This window comes from Oncorhynchus nerka, linkage group LG3 (genome assembly GCF_034236695.1).
Source record: "Oncorhynchus nerka isolate Pitt River linkage group LG3, Oner_Uvic_2.0, whole genome shotgun sequence".
Lineage (NCBI taxonomy): Eukaryota > Metazoa > Chordata > Actinopteri > Salmoniformes > Salmonidae > Oncorhynchus > Oncorhynchus nerka.
Genome location: NC_088398.1, coordinates 26,417,385 through 26,438,834, shown reverse-complemented (window position 1 = coordinate 26,438,834; position 21,450 = coordinate 26,417,385). Strand labels below are relative to the sequence as shown.

The 21,450-nt window shown below is 41.4% G+C and overlaps 1 protein-coding gene and 1 non-coding gene across 2 annotated transcripts; both read right to left on the bottom strand.

The window, feature by feature from the left end:
- Positions 1 to 486: 486 nt before the first annotated feature.
- On the bottom strand, positions 487 to 21,362 carry LOC115105676 (metal regulatory transcription factor 1-like). Its single transcript, XM_029627965.2, is given in 12 exon segments — positions 487 to 6,367; positions 6,370 to 6,567; positions 8,107 to 8,173; positions 8,270 to 8,922; positions 9,025 to 9,127; positions 9,337 to 9,414; positions 9,873 to 10,009; positions 10,294 to 10,367; positions 10,765 to 10,896; positions 14,186 to 14,424; positions 18,038 to 18,598; positions 21,177 to 21,362. Coding segments are annotated over 11 exon segments (2,508 nt in total). The 5' UTR covers positions 18,533 to 18,598; positions 21,177 to 21,362; the 3' UTR covers positions 487 to 6,035.
- On the bottom strand, positions 7,354 to 7,406 carry LOC115116864 (U7 small nuclear RNA). Its single transcript, XR_003861606.1, has one exon. It is a non-coding gene; the product is annotated as a U7 small nuclear RNA (small nuclear RNA).
- Positions 21,363 to 21,450: the final 88 nt, after the last annotated feature.

The window sequence follows — 21,450 nt, the reverse complement described above, 5'->3', positions numbered from 1 at the left end:
GTAGTAAACTGAAGGTATCCAGACGCTTCATCTAAATAAAATTCATAACCTTATTTATGGTCAACTACATTTGTGCTTTACTGAATTATGAGGTTTTACATTCTATTGGTCTCTGGTTAGTAGGGTGATTTAACTTCATTTTATTACCTAAACGTAAACTCCTTGTTTTGGTCAGCAGTTACTTGAAGACCTCCAAGACCAGTTGGTCTCCCTGAGGGAACAGATGGATCTTTGCAACACAGTTCTGAAGGACCTGCGGGGTATTTTAAGGGTGTTTCTCCATGCTTCAAACTCTGAAAAATGTGTCAACCACCAAACCGAAGTATCTCTCTGAACTCCACAGGAGAAGAACCTTAGCGATGGATCATTCCCTGCTCCGAAGTGACTGATTTTACTCATGGTGGAAATGTGAATCATTTTGTATGTCAAAAACTATCATGGATTATCTAACTTTTTTGCTTGGGCAAAAATGGGAGACGCGTTCGATAAGATTTCATTAGTATTATATTTTGCTCTTTATTCAAAAAGTACTTGCTTTATTATACAATACTACTTCATACAAAACAAGCGTAAGCAAACCAATTTCACATGATACATTCTTTTAAAAATAGAAATCCTTCACAACTTCTCACTCTTTGGGTGTTGAAGACATTCCTCTGGATTATTAAATTTCCCCCTCATTTTACATATTGAGTGCTCAAATAATCATGTGTACTTAACTATGAACAGAATTCCAAAATACAAACTACTTTTTCAAAACCTCCGCCAGTGTTTTGCACCTATGAACTCACCATTCTAAGCATCTGACCATTGGCTACAAAATAAATCCCCATTTGAGCTGTTATTCGCCTGACAATTTAACCTAAAGGTTAAGTAAAATCTATTCCATAAAGGCTGAAAATGACAGACCCTTGTTTAAACAGCTCTACTGGGGTCAGAACCATGGTTACGTTTACATTTTAGTAATGTAGTAAACGCTCTTATCCAGAGCAATTAGGGTTAAGTGCCTTGCTCATTGGCAGACAGATTTTTCACCTGGTTGGTTTTGGGTTCGATTCAGCGACCTTTCGATTACTGGCCCAACACTCTTAACCGCTAGGCTACCTGCTGCTCTGGCCACTGCGGAGCTCGTGCGAGGTAAGTGTCGGAAAACGTACCTCTGGGATATTCTACTGTACTCAATTTTATCTTTACACGGATCCACAGAGAAGATTGAAATATTGCTAGTTTTATAATTTTTGTGCTCCTCCTAGCTAGCACTATTCACCATAGTCATTTTGGAATGGCAGTCAGCCAATCAGCTAGCTTTTTTTGTTCAACGTGACGTGCCCTTTGTCATCACTAGATACTAAAGACATAGACCCTGCCCTTTCTCTTCTCAAACTGTGATTTTAAACCTAATCACACTGCCTACCTTAAATTAAGAAAAGCACATTTTTTTGTTTTCATGAATTCAGTCATAAACCCCACCTATTTCTTCCATTTCTCTCCCCAAAATGTAATTTTAAACCTAACCTTAACCGCAATGCTAATCTTATGCCTAAACCTTTCTTTACAGTAAGAAAGCTTGTTTTCATGACGTTTTACAATACACCCAATTTGTGGTTGTGGTAACTAGTTGGTATCTGTGCCATTCCACAATGGCTGCTGTGGCTACGGCTAGCTAGCATGAGGATGAAAAGGGCAGTTTTTTGGAGTACAGTGGCAAATCCCATCCCTGCATTGAGGTATGTTTTCCCACCCATATCTTGTGCTGGCTCCAGTGCCTTAATGTAACCATGATTGCATTTTGAGTCTAGTGCAGCTCAGTGTAAACAAGCATAACAGTAGGGTCAGTATCTTCTAGCAAAGGTAGAACCAGCACTTTCAATTCTAACAATGGGTCTAACAAATCGGGTCCAAATTTGTATCACCCTTACAGATTAACGTAAAGTTAATTGAGATGACTTGAGCAAAAACCGCACATACAGTATGAGAACACAAGAAAATATGATTGTCTTTCACCCAAAACTTTAGAAAAGATGCAGCGTACAACATTTGACACAAATAATTCTTACAACAGAATCATATTGTAGTAATTTTTTCCCGAAGCAAATCCAGTTCGTGTTTAACCAGGTAACTCACATGGGAGGCAAAACAAGTACATGTAAAAAAAAAGAGACAATTCAATGGAAAGCAATGGAGTAATAATGATTAAAAAACAAACATTTCAATGCCCAGGCTCACAGCCCCACCTAAAACATCATACATCACACATAATTGGACTTTCACATAAAATGGATGATCATGGTGATCAAAATAGGATGCTAAGTTGGTCATACCGCTAAATTGAATACTGAAAGATTGGTGAGCAAAAATGGTTACGTACATGGAGCTTCACAAATGAGAAAGTTGAGCCTTCAAAGTTGACATTAGCAAACCTGAATATTGATTTAACAGAATTACTTGGACCAAGACATTGACGTAAAAGGTTGGTACGGTTATTTTTGTTGCATTTTGTACTTTAAGGGAAACTGCAGTCAAATCATTGCATAGATATTTTCTTTAAAAAGGTTTGCATCGAATTGGAGGTGAACATATTGAGGGCAGTAAGAGGGTGGGTCAGGATTCATATTTAAAATACATTTAGTTATTGACCAGCATTGTCAGGGGGAATACCTATACTGAAAAAAATATTAATGCAACATGTAAAGTGTTGGTCCCATGTTTCATGAAAATAAATAAGATCCAAGAAATGTTCCATACTCCCAAAATGCTTCTCTCTAATTTTGTGCATACATTTGTTTACATCCCTGTTAGTGGGCATTTCTCCTTTGCCAAGTCAATCAATACACCTGACAGGTGTGGCATATCAAGAAGCTGACTAAAAAGCATGCTCATTACACAGGTTCACCTTATGCTGGGCACATAATGCCACAGATGTCAGGTTTTGAGAGAGCACACAATTGGCATGCTGACTGCAGAAATGGCCACCAGAGCTGTTGCCAGAGAATTGAATGTTAATTTCTCTACCATAAGCCACATCCATCGTTTTAGAGAATTTGGCAATACGTCCAACCACAGACCACGTGTTACTACGCCAGCCCAGGACCTCCACATCCAACTTCTTCACCTGTGGGATTGACGGAGACCAGCCACAGAGACAGCTGATGATTATTTAGGTCTGTAATAAAACCCTTTTGTTGGGAAAAACTCATTCTGATTGGCTGGGCCTGGCTCCCCAGTGGGTGGGCCCAGGCCCACCCATGTGAAATCCAAACATTAGGGCCTAATGAATTTATTTCAAATTTACTGATTTCCTTTTCTGAACTAACTCCGTAAAATCTTTAAAAAATGGTTGCGTTAATATTTTTATTTAATTTATCAATAAGAAACTAATTATTTAATATTTAATATTTTTTATATATTTTTATTTTACCTTTATTTAACGAGGCAAGTCAGTTAAGAACAAATTCTTATTTTCAATGACAACCCACTGTTCCTAGGCTAACTGCCCTTTCGGTTACTAGTCCAACGCTCTAACCACTAGGCTACCCTGCCGCCCCACAATCTCAAATCACAATTCACAATCTAGTGGACCCAATTTTAAGTGCTAACTACATTAATCAATATTCCAGGTTATCATCAAGTTTTGGTATCAGTTAAATCTCAAAACAGGAAAAAGGCAAAGCCCATGTTAGTTTACACATTTCTCCTACTCAGGTCTGCCAGATAAAGATTTCCTGCGTACTCTGTTATCCTATGATACATGACGCCTAGGTTGGATCTCGGTCACCCTTTACATGCTAAATAATAGACCATGATAGCTGCTGTCAATCAATGCCTGTGAAGTAGCAATTAAAATGTTGATGTAATTCTAATTTCCAACTACAACATTGATGTAGTGATCTGTAAAATAAAGTATTAATAAGTTGTCTCCAATACAGTACTACAAAGAATCAAGAGAAACAATTTCAGTCTACAGTATATTTCTGCAGTAACATCTTCACAAAAAAATGACATAAAAATAATAATTGGGATCATTTGAATTGTTGGCACATTTATCTGTTAAATCTTCAAACAAAAAATGAAGCATTTCTTTTCAATGTAATTTTGTCCACTTGTAGACAGCTGCTAAAAGGCATTGAACAAGACTAGATAAACAGGAGAACGTAATCAAGCAGCGTGTCCAAATCAAGCCATAGGCAAAGATTGACAAGACAAGGAGACTGCTCAGTAAGCCACAGCAAGTGAGATATCCTGTAGTAAGGCAAGGTTGCTCTACACATGATATTTGGGCATAATGCCTTCTCTCCATTTTTTTTTTTTTTTTTTTGTTATAATCATTGCATTATGTCCCATGTGAAACAATATTGTCATATACTCTAAGAAAGTTACTTACACTTGCATTTGAAAATAAATACTATGTTGACTGCACAGTAGCCAGTGGCCCTAAAACTAACCATTATTAGGCTTCATTTTAAACTCTTCTGCATAAGATGTGAGAGCATCTGCATGGGGGCAGAATGCAAAGACAAAGGGCAGCGCAGGGTGTATTGTCTTTAGTCTCCAAGGTTCAAGTCTACATATTCAAAATGTATATACAAAGCAAATACATTCTTAAACAATCTGAAGGAATAAGTGTTCATATATTTAAATGTAATGTATTTACACCATCATCAACACCCTTCAGAAACCCCTTCTGACAGCAGTGGTATTTAAATAGTCATAGTAATAACGCAGAAAACTAGTCATATTAGACGGTGCACAAAGAGGGGAGAGTGCAGCCGAAAAAGGGGGCTACTACAATCGATGGGCATCCGGGCAGTTGCCTTCTAAAATGTCAAAATGGACAATCTCTTATTAAATAAAGGAAAATCTCAAGCTGTATAAATGAGATATGCCATGATGCATCCCTGAGTGCGTCATAATTCATAGAGAAACAGTGTCGTAAGCAATTATTTTCATAATTGATTAATGATTTCATTGTGAAGAGGTTTTGCTGACCAAAACTCAATTTAGGACTTTTGACAACCTTGATATATAATTAATTGCGTTGTGTTGAAACAGCTTTCTGAAACAGACTGAGAGGGGCTCCATAAAACAAAAATCAGTAACAGGGGGGGGACTAAAAAAGAAACCTTGGGCGAAAAGTGGAATAAATTAACAATGATTACAATGATGATGAATAAGCTGTGACTTGATGACAGTCTAAGGTCAGAGATTTAGATTTTTTTTCTCTCCAATAAATAAATAATTGACAAATTAAATATTAAGTTATAGGCTTATTACTAATGCATTTACTTCTAAATTATATTTAAAAAGGCAAGCACATTGCGTCACAGGCAATATCTTTTTCAATTAGTAAATATGCCTGTAAAGAAAGACAAAAACGAACAAAGTGAGACAAAAGACAAAACAATGATCTGGACTACACTAGCTAATTTAGGTAAAACACTGGAAATTACTCTTCACATTATGGCATTAGCAATAAATTGCTTTTAAGGGAATGGCAACACTAATTCCTTGTAGGAAATATAGTTGATGAAATTCCAATTCACTTCACATGCAGTGCATTCTGGTCAATCACTTACCAACTAATCATAATAGTTACAGTTAAGAACTATTGTACAGTACATGTATATAGACAATGTTTTGTTGCTCTCAGGAATCAGCTTCACGCCATATTAGAAGCACACAATAGTTCCTCGGGCCTTTCAAATGATCAGTGCTTAGGACCTTGTCTTGTTTGATGGAGAGCCAGCTAATTAAGAACACTTTTCTTGACTGGCATGCATTTAGCTGCTTTTTCAAAATTTCCCCCTCATTAAGTTTCACTTACAATACTTGAAAAGCGGATGCGTAGTGGGTAAATCGGCTAGTACGGCTGCGTCCTGATTCTATATCCTCTCCTAATGTGTGCATATGCACACTCCCTTTAATTTAACAATGGTAGAAACTCCCTCTGCCCAACGCTTACACAAAAATGCTTTTAAATCCATGACTGGGAGTATGCAAGAGAAGAGTGGCGAATAGGGACGAAGCCTGAGTGTCCACTAGGGGTTGGTGGTGGTGCTAGTGCCAGCGGTGGCCAGAGTGAAGTCATCATTGCTGGTCACCAGTAGCAGAGCCTCGATGTTGGCCGTGCTCTCGGGGCTCTGCAGGGACAGGAATTCCGACACGGATGGTTTGGCCACCATGGACGTGATCGGATGGGGGTTGGTGGTCGCCGTGGCCACCCCTGGGGGGAACGTCTGTACAGAGTTCGAGGGGCTACCCGGTCCTAGTACCGCTCCTGTTTGGGGAAGAGGAGGGGACTCGTTCACTTCCGAGGTGAGCGGTGGGAGGCAGCACAAGGGGGAAGAGGGTGCCGGGGGGAGTACGGGGAAAAGGGCAGTGCCACGGGAGCGGAGGGTGGTAGAGGAGCGGGGAGCACTGTGGGCTGTTGTGGTGCTGCCGAGGTGTTGCTGCTCTTGTTCGAGAGCTTGTCTTTAGAAGAGTCCCTGCAGGCACACTGGCACTGGCAGGACTCCTCCTGTTTGATGATGATGACGGGCAGGCTGAGGCCGATCTGCTGGACAGAGTTGCCTGTAACACATTACAAAACAAGGGTTGCATTTCATTAGGCACGAAACAGAAGAAAACGGTCCAAAACCCAGTGAACTCTTCAATAAGAAACGCCCGTTTTCGTTTTCTTTTGTACAACACTTTGAAATACAATGTACCCTAATGAACACAAACAGGAGCTATAAGCATAACTACAGACCAAGCCAGCTGTCCAATAATTACATCCAATCCTTTGTAATTCAAATTTCATTCAAATGCTACTAGGGGACATCAAATTAATTTGTGGCATGTATATACATTCAACATGGATGACTTTTCTAAATGACGGACGAGTTTGCTTTTTAAATATACTGATTCATTAAACATTGGTAGGCTACCCCACATGAAAAAATACTACAGTACTTACTATATAATTCTGTAGTATACTTAAGCAATAAAGCCAGAGGAGGTGTGGTATATGGCCAAGAAACCACAGCTAAGGGCTGTTATTATGCATGATGCAACGTGGAGTGCCTGGACACAGCCCTTAGCCGTGGTATATTGGCCATATACCACAAACCTCTGAGGTGCCTTATTGCTATTATAAACTGGTTACCAACATAATCAGAACAGTAAAAATAAATGTGTTGTCATAGATCGTGGTATACGATCTGAAATACCACGGCTTTCTGCCAAATCAGTTTATAATATGGTATACATACTATAGTATTTACTGTAATGTTTTCGCTGAATTTATTGTAGTATTCACTGTAGTGTTTTTTGTTGTTGTGCGGACATGATTAGTATACTGTAGTATTTACATAAAGTGGGAGCTTTCTCCTTGAGGAAACCTACTGGACAAATACTAAAAGAGCACATTTTCCATAACCTGTAGGTAGGACCATGGTCTGAACAAATAGTTCAGAGCTTCTACCCTTTTCTAAAACCTGAAGGGAACACAATATTTGTAGGTTTCTCACTTATGGGTGGCACAAATTGGGATATGGGGAAGGGGCAGACTATATGCACATTAAATACAGCAGTATTGCTATAGTTAAAAACTAGTGTTTTTGCAGACATTACTGTAGTATTTACTATAGTGTTTTACCATATACTACAAAATGATAGTGACATTATGACATTATTTTTATTTCTACTTGCCCATTCTTCCACTGCAAATCTACCATTCCAGTGTTTTACTTGCTATATTGTATTTACTTCGCCACCATGGCCTTTTTTTTTTTGCCTTTACCTCCCTTATCTCACCTCATTTGCTCGTATCGTATATAGACTTGTTTCTACTGTATTATTGACTGTATGTCTGTTTTACTCCATGTGTAACTCTGTGTCGTTGTATGTGTCGAACTGCTTTGCATTATCTTGGCCAGGTCGCAATTGTATTTTTTTTTTTTTTTTTTTATTATATAAAAAAATAAAAATAGTGAGTACTGTACATGATCAAGGGATACGACAGTGTGTAGTATATTATTCTACAGTATACTATAGTATTTATTAATGTGCGTCAGTGCAGCATTATTGCTGTTAATAATCACACTGGTAAAAGTAGGGGACAAATCTCACCTGAATTGCCTCCTACTGGTATGGCTGTGGTAAAGAAGACCTTCTCCACTTTTGGACCTCCGTGTGGCTGGAAACAAACAATATTGATGTCCACACAAATGCATCAGCACCCAACCAAACTATCAATTCAATGTTAACCGGCATGTCAAACCGGCACTCTTACCGCTTGCTCTGGGTTCTGTTGGCTGTTGGCAGCGGTGTTAAGGATCCACTGCAGGTTCTGGTCGGACATGACGATGCTGGGCTGCAGCAGGCTCTGGGTGTGGCTGTGACTTAGGGCGATGGTGGGGGCAGAGGCTGGGGGCGCCAGGGCAGGGTTGGTGTTGCTGGCCAAAGGCACTGTGTGTGTGTGAGCCACGGCCGGCAGCGGCACAGTCTCTGTGGGGGTGGCAGCAACTACAGTGCCCAGAGCCGCGTTGGTGAGGGCTGGGCCTGGCACCAATACTGGCGCAGCAGAGGGCACTATTGGAGTGGTCTGGACGGGCAGCGCCACGTTGGGGGCAGGCATATCTGGTGTCTGCATGGCAGTGGGTAAGGGTACGAAGGTGGCAAGGGGCTGGGTGGAGCTGATTGCAGTAACATTACTAATGGTGGCAGGAGATGCTGGCGGTTGGGAAGAGGGGGTTTGGCTAAGAGGGAGCTGGGAGGAAGCCTCCAGGACAGTGGTGGAGGTGGTGTCGGAGTGAGGGTGATAGTGTGGGTGGGAACAGGACGATGAGGAGGAAGGGACAAGGGAGAAAGAGAAGGAGATGGGGGTGGATCCATCGCCCATGGTGGACTGACCAGTCTCCTGGCCAAAAGCTTCGACAAGGCTCTCTGAAAAATATTAACAAATACAGTTAGTTATAAATAAAGTTAGCCTGAAAATGCACTGAAATCAACCCGAGTTACAGTTTATAGATTGTGATGGGTACTTGCCGTGAGGATGGGCATCGTCTTGACTGACACTGTTCTCCGGACTCTGGAACATGAGCTCGAAGATCCTCACGGGGGTAACATTGTTCAAGTCCAAGTTCTGAGACTGTAACACAGATGTAACAAAGCATTACACGATTATACATGTCTGTCTTACAATAAATCTTTATTGATCCTTTATACAGAAACAAAATAAATATGGTTGTTTTTGCTGTCATGGTAACCCACCACAAAATTAATTATTCATACATGGACAAAAGCAGAAGGACCTATAAAGTCAAATAAGGTCTGATGAAATAGTGCGCGCACACTCACATTGTGGATGTTTTCTCTGAGCTCCGAGTCAGTCGAGATGAGACTCAAGTCACTGAGGCACAGTGAATGATTTGCATCCTGTAATTAGAGAGGAATAGGCCCAAATTACATTTTCCACTGCCTAGAAACATTAAAAGAACGAGATATTGGAGAAGCCAAGAAGCCTTCCTTTATTGAGCAAAAGCAGTCTAAAGTCATAAAGATGCATTAGGATAGAATGTAGATCATAAAAAACACTCAAAACAGACTACTGATAGCAGGCACAATGTTGTAGGTACAAATAAATGAGTTTACCCATGGACAAAAAAAACTGGATATCTTAAAACGACTTTGCAGGCTAATCCATGTTAATAATAGTAACAATACACTCTATTCAGCCACTTTTATCAAACAGTGAGTTCATACTTTAAAAAAAATTGGTGGCCCGTAGAGGGAATCAAACCCACGGCTATGACGTTGCTAGCGCCATGCTCTTACCAAAAATGAGCCACACATGATCTGTCTGAAATAGATGCTTTGATTTATGTATGGCTCACCTCGGACAGGGGGTGAGTGAGGGTGACACTGAAGGGCTGGCCCTTGTCCCCATGGCCCCTGACGTGACTCTTCAAACTGTACTGGCTGCTGAATGCTTTCTCACAGCCGTTGCTGGGACAATTGAAAGGCTTCTCCCCTAAGGGAAGGAAGGATGGAGGGGGAAGGGCGGGGGGAGCGAGACAAGAGAGAAGGGAGGAAGGAAGAGGCTCACCTTCACCATATGCCAAGGGAAATTACTATCAAAAAGTAATGTTAAATCAAACGCTATCATTTCCTAATATAAAATATTGGAAAATGTTGAGATATTGAGCGCTACTCTCTGTCTCTGAGGTGTGGAATGTGGATTAATGATTGGTTGACTGTCATTCTGAGATTTGACTGAGAATTTATTTTCCAAACAGAAGAAGTAGTGAAGTGTACCTGTGTGTGTCCGCACGTGCGTCTTTAGGTGATGGCTGGCAGCAAACGCCTTGCCGCAACCATCATGGTCACACCTAGAGGGAAGATCACATAAATGATCGGTCAATGTTAGCCAAACAGCAATAGAGAAAAACATGTGGAGATTAAGCTGACGAAGAATAACTTAAAAATGCGGAAATTAGAAAAGCCGGTGCATAAAAATGTTGGTGTGCCACAAACAGTGTCATGCCCCTCACCGTTCTTCCAATACAAAACCATATATCTAACTAATCAGAACAGATGGAATATATAATCCCCTCAATGTGCATTTTTCCCACATTTGTTTATATGCATAGAATATCTCATATCAAGAAAAAGGCATCCTCATTCAAACATGACCAGATAATGTCCTTGCTTTATATCCAAGGCAGCAGTCTTCCTCCCCTTGTGAAACATGAACCACAGTGGGTGTGTGGAGTCGGGAGAACTCACCGGAATGGTTTCTCCCCTGTATGAGTGCGAATGTGCTTCCTCAGGTCACTGAGTGTGGTAAAGTACTTTGTGCATCCCTCCGATTCGCAGTTGAACGTCTTCCCCGTGTGCAGTCTCTGGTGCGCTTTCAGTCTGCCGAGAGGAGATAATTACAATCAACCACGGGGGAAGATTTAAAAAGGAGCTACGTGTAACGTTTGGGGGATAAATTCAATTTCCTTGTCGTTTTTGAAGAGCATGTCTTAGAGATAGCTTATTACTGCTCTCTAACCATGTCATAATCCCCCCCCCCCAAAAAAAAGTTGCATGGACATAAAGTTGTGTACTATTGTTTATGTTTTAAACCTTTAGCGAACGAGAGCCAATCGAGAAGCAGGAAGCAGTGGTCCGGACCGGATAGTTACAGTATAAAATCAAAAACTTAAGGGTAAAAAATGGTGCACTCCTCATCGAATTTTATTCCTTTACTACACATATAATAATTGACATTTAAAATGGTAGGCCTATTTCCAAGTGAAAATGTGGCTCTGTTAATAAGAGCAAAAATATTGAGCTGCTGAAAATGTTCTCACCGTCTTAAATTAAATAAACATTCCAAAAACATTAGAAGACAGCAGACTTCACGTGCAAACACCTAGGCCTGGAAGATTAGGTAGCACTCAAGAGAAAGAGACCAAATTGGAAAATAACAACCTAATCTTGCTTTAAAAACATTAAGGACACAATCCAGGGTCATGTTGTTTTGGGGAAGCAATGGAAAACCAAAATTAGGGGGAAACTACACATTGGTTTGGCTGTGCTGATGAATGGACCCTGACAGGGGAGTCGATGGTGGCACGCTTCCACCACCGCCTGTCTCAGTGGCCTTCGGTTCAATGTCAACACTGGAGCCACTGGCTGACTAGCCTACTACTGGCCTGGCTGAGGGCCTCCATTTATAATGCCTTCATTGAGTGCGAAACTGAAGAAGCTAAATGCAGCAGACACTACAAAATCAAGAACTCAGTCAAATTAGAAAACTAAATTGGGAGATAAAACAAAGTCCATATCACTGTAAGGTCTACCTACACCTGTTGTATTCAGCTCATGTGACTAATAAAATTGGACTTTGATTTGATATTAGGCTAGAACACCCAACAATGCATAAAAGCACTGTTCAGTACTTGGACTGACAAAACACTTGGGCCTACATACAAACTGTGCTGTAGATAAGAAAAGCAAGCACATCCTCTTTTTTTGATACATCCTTATTTATGCAATCTCAGACTGAATGAAGAAAGAAATGAAGTAATTGACAGTTATGGATGAAGACCGTCATAAAAAATAGCCAATTTTTTTTATGGAACTAACAGCTGACTGAAGATGGGAAAAGTTTTGCTATTAGAACAGTTATTACCGTGACATCGATTAATTAGTTGACCAATAACAGTCAACCAAAACACCATGAGTGTCACAGCCCTAAACCTACACATTGTTTGCTAATCTACTATGGAAGAATACCTCTGAATGGGTGTAGGCAGGGGATCAAATCAACACCTGCCACATGCAGGTAGATTTAGATTGGCAGGTAAGAATGTCTATTTCACCAACAACTTGTGAGAGCAGTGAGAGCGTTACATTCGTAAATAAAAATAGTCAAAAGTCAAGTATGAGCATCTGAGGGATAGAAATATGCTGCAGTAGCGTTTCCAAATTATTTGTGCTGTTTTAATCCTATATCCCACCTCGTGTAGCAACACTGCCTGGCAGGGGAGCTGTGCGCACTGAGTGAAGCGCTGATAGATTCATTTTTGGTGGCACTGCAAACACACGGCCAGCCCGCTCATTAGGCGTCCGTTTATGGCGGCAGATTGACGAGGGCGGGCATTTTCTGAGCCAAACTGGCCAAGATGCACCTCCAACAACTACACATAAAACCTAACTTATTTCTGCCCCAAAATAATGACAATTTCTCTCAACCAGTGGCATATTGGCTTTTTAGGTGAGCGCTGATGCCGCCTTTTGATAAGCAGTGGCCACTTTTTGAAGGCAGGGCGCAAAATATTTTGCCTGTTCATTCCCTGTTCAGATTTTGTAAGGTCTAAACCAGCCTTGATTTGGGCCCAAACATAGACATCTATAAATGACTTATTTTCAACTTTCAATCAAAACCCCAAAAATTGCCCGATTTCAACATCTGGAAAAGACATTTTCAACATCTGTAAAATATGTATTTTCAACATCAGGAAAATAAGTATATTTTCACCTTTCACTCAGAACCTAATTTGAACGTCTCTTCAATGTCTGAAAATTGATTTTGCTTACTGGGACGGAGGGGTAAAAATAGAAAATGTGTCTAATTTAGTCTTTGTCCTCGTGTTTATTGACTATTTACATTGTTTTGTTCACAAGCTCGGTTGTTTTTCAATATTAGTTGAGTCTGCTGCTTCAACTAATACAGACGAGATGCCCTAGTCTGATCCCAAATCACAGACACACGTGTGACATGACTCAAGTGGTCCCATTACCACGGTAAACCTTCCACCCTTAAAGAGGCTGCTGAACATTTTGGGTAAAATAATGAAATTGAGTAATATACCACATTACTTCTAATACATTTCTTGTTTAAGAAAATTAACAAGCATGGTCATCTGTTGTTTTGTGTTTTTTTTCTTATGGTAAAGAATCTGAGTGGCTGTGGATGATGGACCAAAAAATACATTTTAGGCCCCAAGTGTAGGCTAGATATGTCACTTTACATATTTTTTTATATTGGATCTATTATCTTAGTTATTATCTATTTTACATGTCATTTATTACCTGTTATCTTTCATCTATTATCTATCCATCTTTAGTATTGTCCTACATATACAGGTAACTGCCAAAATAAAGGAAACACTTGAGTAAATGAGGGAAACAAAGTATACTGAAAGCAAGTGCTTCCACACAGGTGTGGTTCCTGAGTTAATTAAGCAATTAAAATCCCATCATGCTTAGGGCCATAAATAGAAATGCCCAGTTGCCCATTATTTTGGCTACCATGACTATAATAAGAGATCTCAGTAACTTTGAAAGAGCTTAAAGGGTGTGTGTGTGTCTCTCAGTCACCAGCTCTCAACCCAATTGAACACATATGATAAGATTCTGGAGCGGCGCCTGAGACAGTTTTCCACCATCAACAAAACACCAAATATGGTGGAATTTCTGGTGGAAGAACGCTGTTGCATTCCTCCAATAGAGTTCCAGACACTTGTAGAATCTATGCCAAGGTGCACTGACGCGGTTATGGCGGCTCATGGTTGCCCAACACCCTATTAAGACACTTTATGTTGGCGTTTCCTTTATCTTGGCAGTTACCTGTAGATAGATAGCCATCTGATTAGTCAGCATGTCTGGGAATATTTCGACATGCAGCTGGTAAACTTTGTTAGTTGTGCCTCACCTGTACAGAGTGTTGAAGGCCTTCTCGCAGCCCTGTACGTCGCACTCAAAGGGCTTCTCCTTGGTGTGAACGCGCACGTGGATCTTCAGGCTGTAGGAGGTGAGGAAGGCCTTGCCGCAGCCCAACTGGTTGCACACAAACGTGTACTCGCCCCGGTGGGTCTTCTGGTGTGTGCGCAGGTTGCCCGCCGTGCTGTAGGTCCGTGTGCAGCCCTCAAACATACACTGGTACCGCTTCACCTGAGTGACAAACAAGACGACAATTACTTTTTCTTAATGAATCTTTCCTTGATTCTTTGCGACATCTCTCCTCCCCTCTCAAAAGGCTTTGGATAATAAGGACTGAGGGGGGGGGACCTTGGACCAACTCCTCCTCCAACATGGTTGAGAAGGAGGCGAGGCGATAGGATGAGAGCCAGAGTGAGAAACAAACGGGGTATGTTTACACAGGCAACAATGACATGGTGCATGAGCGGGTAAGCGCACATGACAGTGACTTGACCCCCCCCCATCCATTTCCATCGGACTGATTTTGCTGTGCACCGTGTTTCAACTCAGCAGTCTCTGCATTCAGCTGCCGTGGCAGTCCGTCTGTCTTATGGCTCTGTTCTGCTCTCACACAAAAGGCCCCGGGGAGAGAATAAAGCCGGCTCCTTTCCCCTCCTTCGTATACCCATAGAACACACTAGCCTACATTGTCACAACACAAAGCCTTCCCATCCAAGCTTTACCCCCCCCCCATCAAAACAAATCTATTTTCAGAGATAGCATTATACCCTATAACTTAATTCCTTGATCCTGTTGTGGACTAGGGGTAAAAATAAAATAAAAACGCAAATTTCAAGAGAAAGTCAACCAGCCCTGACCTCCTAAAAACAACACTATTTTCCCTTAATAAATAGTCAACAACGGTTTACATCCCCTTACGTAACTCCTGGATAGCCACATTGCACACAGAGAGGCCCTACTAGACAATAGTGAGGCAGCCTGTCCAATTCAAGTTTATTATTTTAGAGCTAGCGGTCCTCTATTATTTCTCCAAAAGGATGGATTCCAGCCATGACAACTGGTCCACTAGCAGTCTCCACATGACACTACAAATCACTGGAGCCTAACAGAAACGCAGCGGGAGATGGCTAAGACAACTGTTGGCCTATATTTAAGGAGGAGATAGAAGGAGAACCCCCAGCCTGAGGTCATATTCATCAGGGACCAAACAGAATAAAACTGACTGAAATACGTAAGGATTACCTGAACTTGTCCGTTGGAAAACGTTTTGCTACATTGTGCACTAATGAATACAACCCAGCATAACCCGTCCCCGGCCTAATGACTGACAAAACTGAATGAATAGCACAACCAATGTCATGTGCACAAGTACAGTGAAATGCTTTATTGCAAGCTCTAAACCCAACAATGCAGTAATCAATATCAATGTTGTAAAAATAACATAAGGTAGAGCAAAAACACAACAAGAAATAGAACATGAAAGTCAGAAGCTATATACAGGATCAGTTCCAATACCACATTCACAATCTGCAGGGAGTGTACTCGAGTGATAGAGGTAGATATGTATAGGGCTAAGGTGACTAGGCATCAGGACATATGATAAACAGAGTAGTAGCAGCGTATATGATGAATGTGTGCATGCGTGTAGAGTCAGAATAAACGTGTGCATGTTATGTGTGTGTGTGACCAAATTAAGTGAGTGTGTGTGTGTGTGCGTGAGTGTGTAAGGTCTTGTGAATGTGCATAAAGAGTGCAATTATATCAACAAAATAATCTAACACAAGAGCGAAGGAAGGGAAGTAAAGAAGCATGAACATGCACCCCACACAGTGAGGAGCCTGGCTGCAGTGCTGCTACAGCGTATCAGCTGTACTGTATTGTTATTCAACCCCCACAGCTTCACGACTGACTCCCCCACTTCTGCAGCGTCACTTCAAATCACACAGGTTAACTAGATTGGTATGCCATCGCCTCCCACATGCACAGCGGGGAAAGAGCTCTCCAGTAGTAGGCTACACAGAGTGTCTAATGGAACTAGATGCTGCAAAGCCTACTGAGATGGTATGTAAGAATGCTGAAAAGCCTACTGAAATGGTATGTAAGAATGCTGCAAGGCCTACTGAAATGGTATGTAAGAATTCTGCAAGGCCTACTCAAATGGTATGCTAAGGACTGCTTTGTGTTGCATTGAGACATTTAGAACACCTAGGCTAGAGACACATTGAAAATAACATCTGCAATGTTTGGCATCCACATTTGCAATTATGACAAAAGTCAAAAGGAAATGAGGAGGACACACATTTTGGAGAAGCAACATGAAGGTATGCCAAATCATGAGTTGGGAGAGGAACAATAGTTTGGGGTGATTGCATCTTTGGCTCAGAGTCTGTAGAGGAGATTTCATAAATCCAATTGTAAGTAAGCAAAATACATTTTCTCTCCCTCAATGACATCATGCAAGTGGCTAGGCTAGGAGGGGGAGGAGTGGTCTGGCTCCAGCAGAGCACTCAACACAAAGACAGCACAAGGACCCTAATGGCACTGGCCAACATGGTGTCAAAGGGGGACCCTGGTAACAAACAGGAACTTTGTTGCATTGAGGGTGCAATATTTGGCCGGGCCTCATCGTGATTGGTTAGGAGTAGTGTTGAACTGACCACTGGTGCGACCCTGAGCTAGCCTGTTGTTACGGTGCTGCTTTGCATTTTAGGAAGAAATAGCCTAGAGGTGCAACCATCCAACAAGCTCCATTGTACTCTTTTGCAGACCAGCGTGCCTTACACAATGATTAAGAGCTAGCCGTAAAGTCTGAAGCCACGAGACCTGCCATCATAAAGTACAACACAAATAATGACACTGCACAAGCTTCAGATGAGTCATTTACTATGTGTGCTGTACTGTAGACAGCAGAGGAGGGGTTAAACATTTCTCATATAAAACTATACAGTGGTGGAAAAAGGACCAATTGTCATACTCAAGTAAAAGTCACCCAGTAAAACCCTACTTGAGTAAAAGTCAAAAAGTATTTGGGTTTTAAATATACTTAAGTATCAAAAGTAAATGTAATTGTTAAAATATACCTAAGTATCAAAAGTAAAAATTACTTCAAATTCCTTATATTAATCCTGATTTTTTCAATTTTTTTATTTACAGATAACCACGGGAACACTCAGACATAATTTACAAACAAAGCATTTGTGTTTAGTGAGTCTGCCAGATCAGATGCAGTAGGGATGACCAGGGACTTTCTCTTTAAGTGTGTGAATTTGACCGTTTTCCTGTCCTGCTAAGCATTCAAAATGTAATGGGTGTCAGGGAAAATGTATGGAGTAAAAAGTACATTATTTCCTACAGGAATGTAGTGAAGTAAATGTAAAAGTCGTTAAAAATATAAATAGTAACGTACAGATACCCCAAAAAACGACTTAAGTAGTACTTAAAATATTTTTTACTTAAGGAGTTTACACCACTGAAACCATGTGGAAGCAGAAAGGTCTTGAGGAGAACGTAGCTCACTAGGCAAATCAAAGCATTTCGTTCACCCAGTGAATTTACTCTCCCTGCTCACGCCTCACATTGCTCCCTTTCAACATGGGGTCTCTATTATTTTTACTTAACACAACACACTAGGCTAATTGTGTGTTGAGATCAAGTACATTTAAATCAGGCAGTGCAAAATCCCTGATCTACAAACCACCTTGCATTCCGAATGACTACTCATTATGTGATCAAGATTAGTGATTCTGCGCCTTGCCCAAACTGATCCCCTCAAACACACTGTATGACCTCCACACAGCGTCACATAACGAATTTCAGCGGGGAGGGGGCACGTAAGCCAACATACCTCTCTTTGCTTGGTCTCCGGACACTCCGAGTGCAGGGTGAGGGTGGCCCCCTCGATGTTGCGTGGCATGGCCATGGACCCCGGGTTGATGATGAACTGGATCTGGTCGGGCGAGATGGTGTGATGCACGTATCCCTGCGACATGCCGTCCTGGTCGCCCATGAAGGTCATAGAGCCTTCCTCCTCTTCCTCCTCCTCCTCCTCCTCATCGACCAGGAAAGCGCCCCCACCATCGTGGTCCCCCCCGACGCAGTGTCCATGGTCCTCCTCTCCCTCCTCGTCCAGACGGATGGGGTCCTGCTCGATGAGCACCGTAGTGCGGTCGTAGACGCGGGAGCCCGAGGGTGCCGACATCAGGTCGTCGTCATCTTTGTCGTCGTCGTCGTAGTGCGCCATCTTGTCTTCATCGTTGTCCTCTTTGTCATCGCGCTCGAGGCGGTCCACCTCCACCTGCAAAAACATGGAGGCCTCCGTGCGAGGGCCACGCTCGCTCATGGTCCCGGCTGGGATGGCCTCCTCTGGTGGGTGAGTGTGCACAGAGGACGGCGTGCTCACTAGTTCCTGCACAGAGGAGGATAGACAGGAAAGTGTGAGGGTGGTGGCTATTACGAGTTGTGCTGTGCCCCTTCAAAATCAAAGTGTTCATTTTAAATGCAGGGCTGTGAGTGCTGACCTACCTCATTCTGAATTTCAAAACAATTCTGTTAACAAAAACAATCTCTCTGCTTGCTACTTCTAGAGCCATTGAAGTAAAGAATATAACAAATTATGATTCCTTGCAATGAAAGTAGCTAGAGCCTAGCTTCAGTCAGTGACCTGAGATAACTCATTAGCTATTTGGCCAAAAGGGGAAGCCCTACGTGACTCCAAATAAAATACTGTAAACAGGAAATTTGAGGGGAAAAACAAAAAGGCTTTGACACTTGAGGATAATTTTTCCACCTTCCAAGAGCAGAATATAGATACTTGGAAAGTTATTTGGTTGACTATTGCAAAAGGTAGGTAAAGTGGGACAATGGAGAGCAGCTATTTTTATGCCAAAGACAAGCACGGAACACTTGCTCTAGAAGCAAACACCTAACTGTTGAGAATGCAGCTAGTAGAGAAGATACCTGAACAGTTCTCTGGCAGTAGCAGTTAAAAACCACCAAATCTATAGCCTAAAGTTACTAAAGTGGTATAGTGTAGGCTACTCGTCATCTTCAAACATGCCATGCATAGCACCATAACAAACACTTGTCTAAAAGGTGGACAGTTATACCTATTCCCTAATGCTGGAGTGAAATGATAAAACTCATCTATTCTCTACGATGCATTGGAATAATGTCTTGATGTAGCTATAAATGGAATTTGTTGTATGAATTAGCCTGAGTATGACTGTTATATGGGTAGATTTGAACCATTTCCAATAAGGAGCCAACTCAACTGCAGAAGGCTACTAATTCGATGTAGAAAATGTGTCAGAGTGGCTAACAAATAGCAAATAAATCCAATAACACCCAAATGGACCTCTATACCAGGCGGTGTCAGAGGAAGGCCCTAAAAATTGTCAAAGACTCCAAGCCACCCAAGTCACAGACTGCTCTCTCTGCTACCGCACGAGAAGCTGGACCGAAGAACAAAGTCTGGCACCAACAAGACCCTGAACAGCTTCTACCCATAATCTATAAGACCACTAAATACTGTAGTTAAATATTTTACCAAATAGCTACCCAGAGTATTTGTATTGACTGTTTTTACACTATTGACTAATTCCACACGCTGCTGATACAGTTTATGATCTCTCCTGTTGCCTAGTCACTTTATTCCTACCTACACACTCACACGTTTTGTTAATTTCTACCTATATTATCAGTTAAGAACAAATTCTTATTTACAATGATGGCCTACCACAGCCAAAGCCGGGCCAATTGTGCGCCGCTCTATGGGACTCCCAATTACGACCAGATGTGATGCAGCCTGGATTCAAACCAGGGACTGCAGTGATGCCTCTTGCACTGAGATACAGTGCCTTAGACTGCTCATGAGCCCATATATACATAGGGAGCCTATATGTACACGGCCTCGGTACCCTGTGTATATAGCCAAGTTACTCATTGTGTATTTATTCCTAGTGTTATTGTTCTATCTTTTCTTCTCTGCATTGTTGGGAAGGGTCGTAAGTAAGCATTTCAGTTAGTCTGCCTGTTGCTTACAAAGCATGTGACAAATAACATTTGATTTCATTTGAATGTTCTGTATGTTCCTAGGCACTAACCATCTCGCCACCCATGGAGTTCTAGAACTTCCTGATTTCGTTTGACAGCACAGTGGTGCCAGCCAAAGTTGATTTATCATGGACAGTGTGTATTACACCAATGATATTTACAAACACTTTCAGGAGACAATCTAAAGATGGCATGTCACACTCATCTGTGATTTCGCCTTTTGACTAAAGGCTCCCTACAGCGCGACGGCATCACTAGTAGCTAGCGCGTTTGTGAATAGTTGTAATTATTTGGCTAGGTAGCTAACGTTCGTTGGGCAGCTAACTTTAGCGTTGCAAGGACAACCAACTTCCATCCTGATAACGTTCGTAATAACATTAGCTAAATAAAGATATCAATAGTTAGCTAGTTGACTTCGATCGACATGACAGTTCAATTAACTAACTTAGCTAGTTTTCTAACGTTAACATGTAAATGTCTCGCTAGTTAACATGCTATGTAAAAGTGTTTAACTCAAATGGAAACGTGACAGCTATTTTGTTTGTTGACAATGCTATTTTGCTAACGTGTAGCTAACGTAACGTTGGCTTGAACGATTGTGTTCGTTGGAAATGTCAATCTAGCTAACGTTAATCAACGTTTCAGACTAGCTATAATACCAATGAACAAGTGCATGATAAGCAGCTACTAAGCATGCAGAGTAAAACAACAAGCAGGGTATGTTATGCTTAGATATCGAACGTTACTAGCTAACAAGTTAGGCAACGTTACGGTTAGTTCACAGATTTTTAGCTAACGTAGTGCTAGCTAGCCAGCTAACGTTAGTTTGACTGGCTGTCTATCGATACATCTCCCGTCGAAACAGATAACTTTTACTTTGTCAATTTTCAGGGCTCCAATAGAAACACATTTACAACACAGAAAACATTTACCGGTGCAGCGCAAATGCCGACTTGGTTTATGTTTCGGGTAGCTTAGCACTTTCTTCCCATCTCCTCCCTAATGGTACCATGATTAAATAGAAACGTCATTTCAGCCTCCCCTCGTGTTGTATTCTGGGAAATATACCCCTCCCATGTACACTAGTCCCCCTATAATGAAATCGAAACTACTGAAATGAAATCTTAGATTTAAAATAATGCAAAGCTACTAAAGCAATCATTTGATTTGTAATTCCCAATCAGTACTAACAGCCGAAGGAACCAC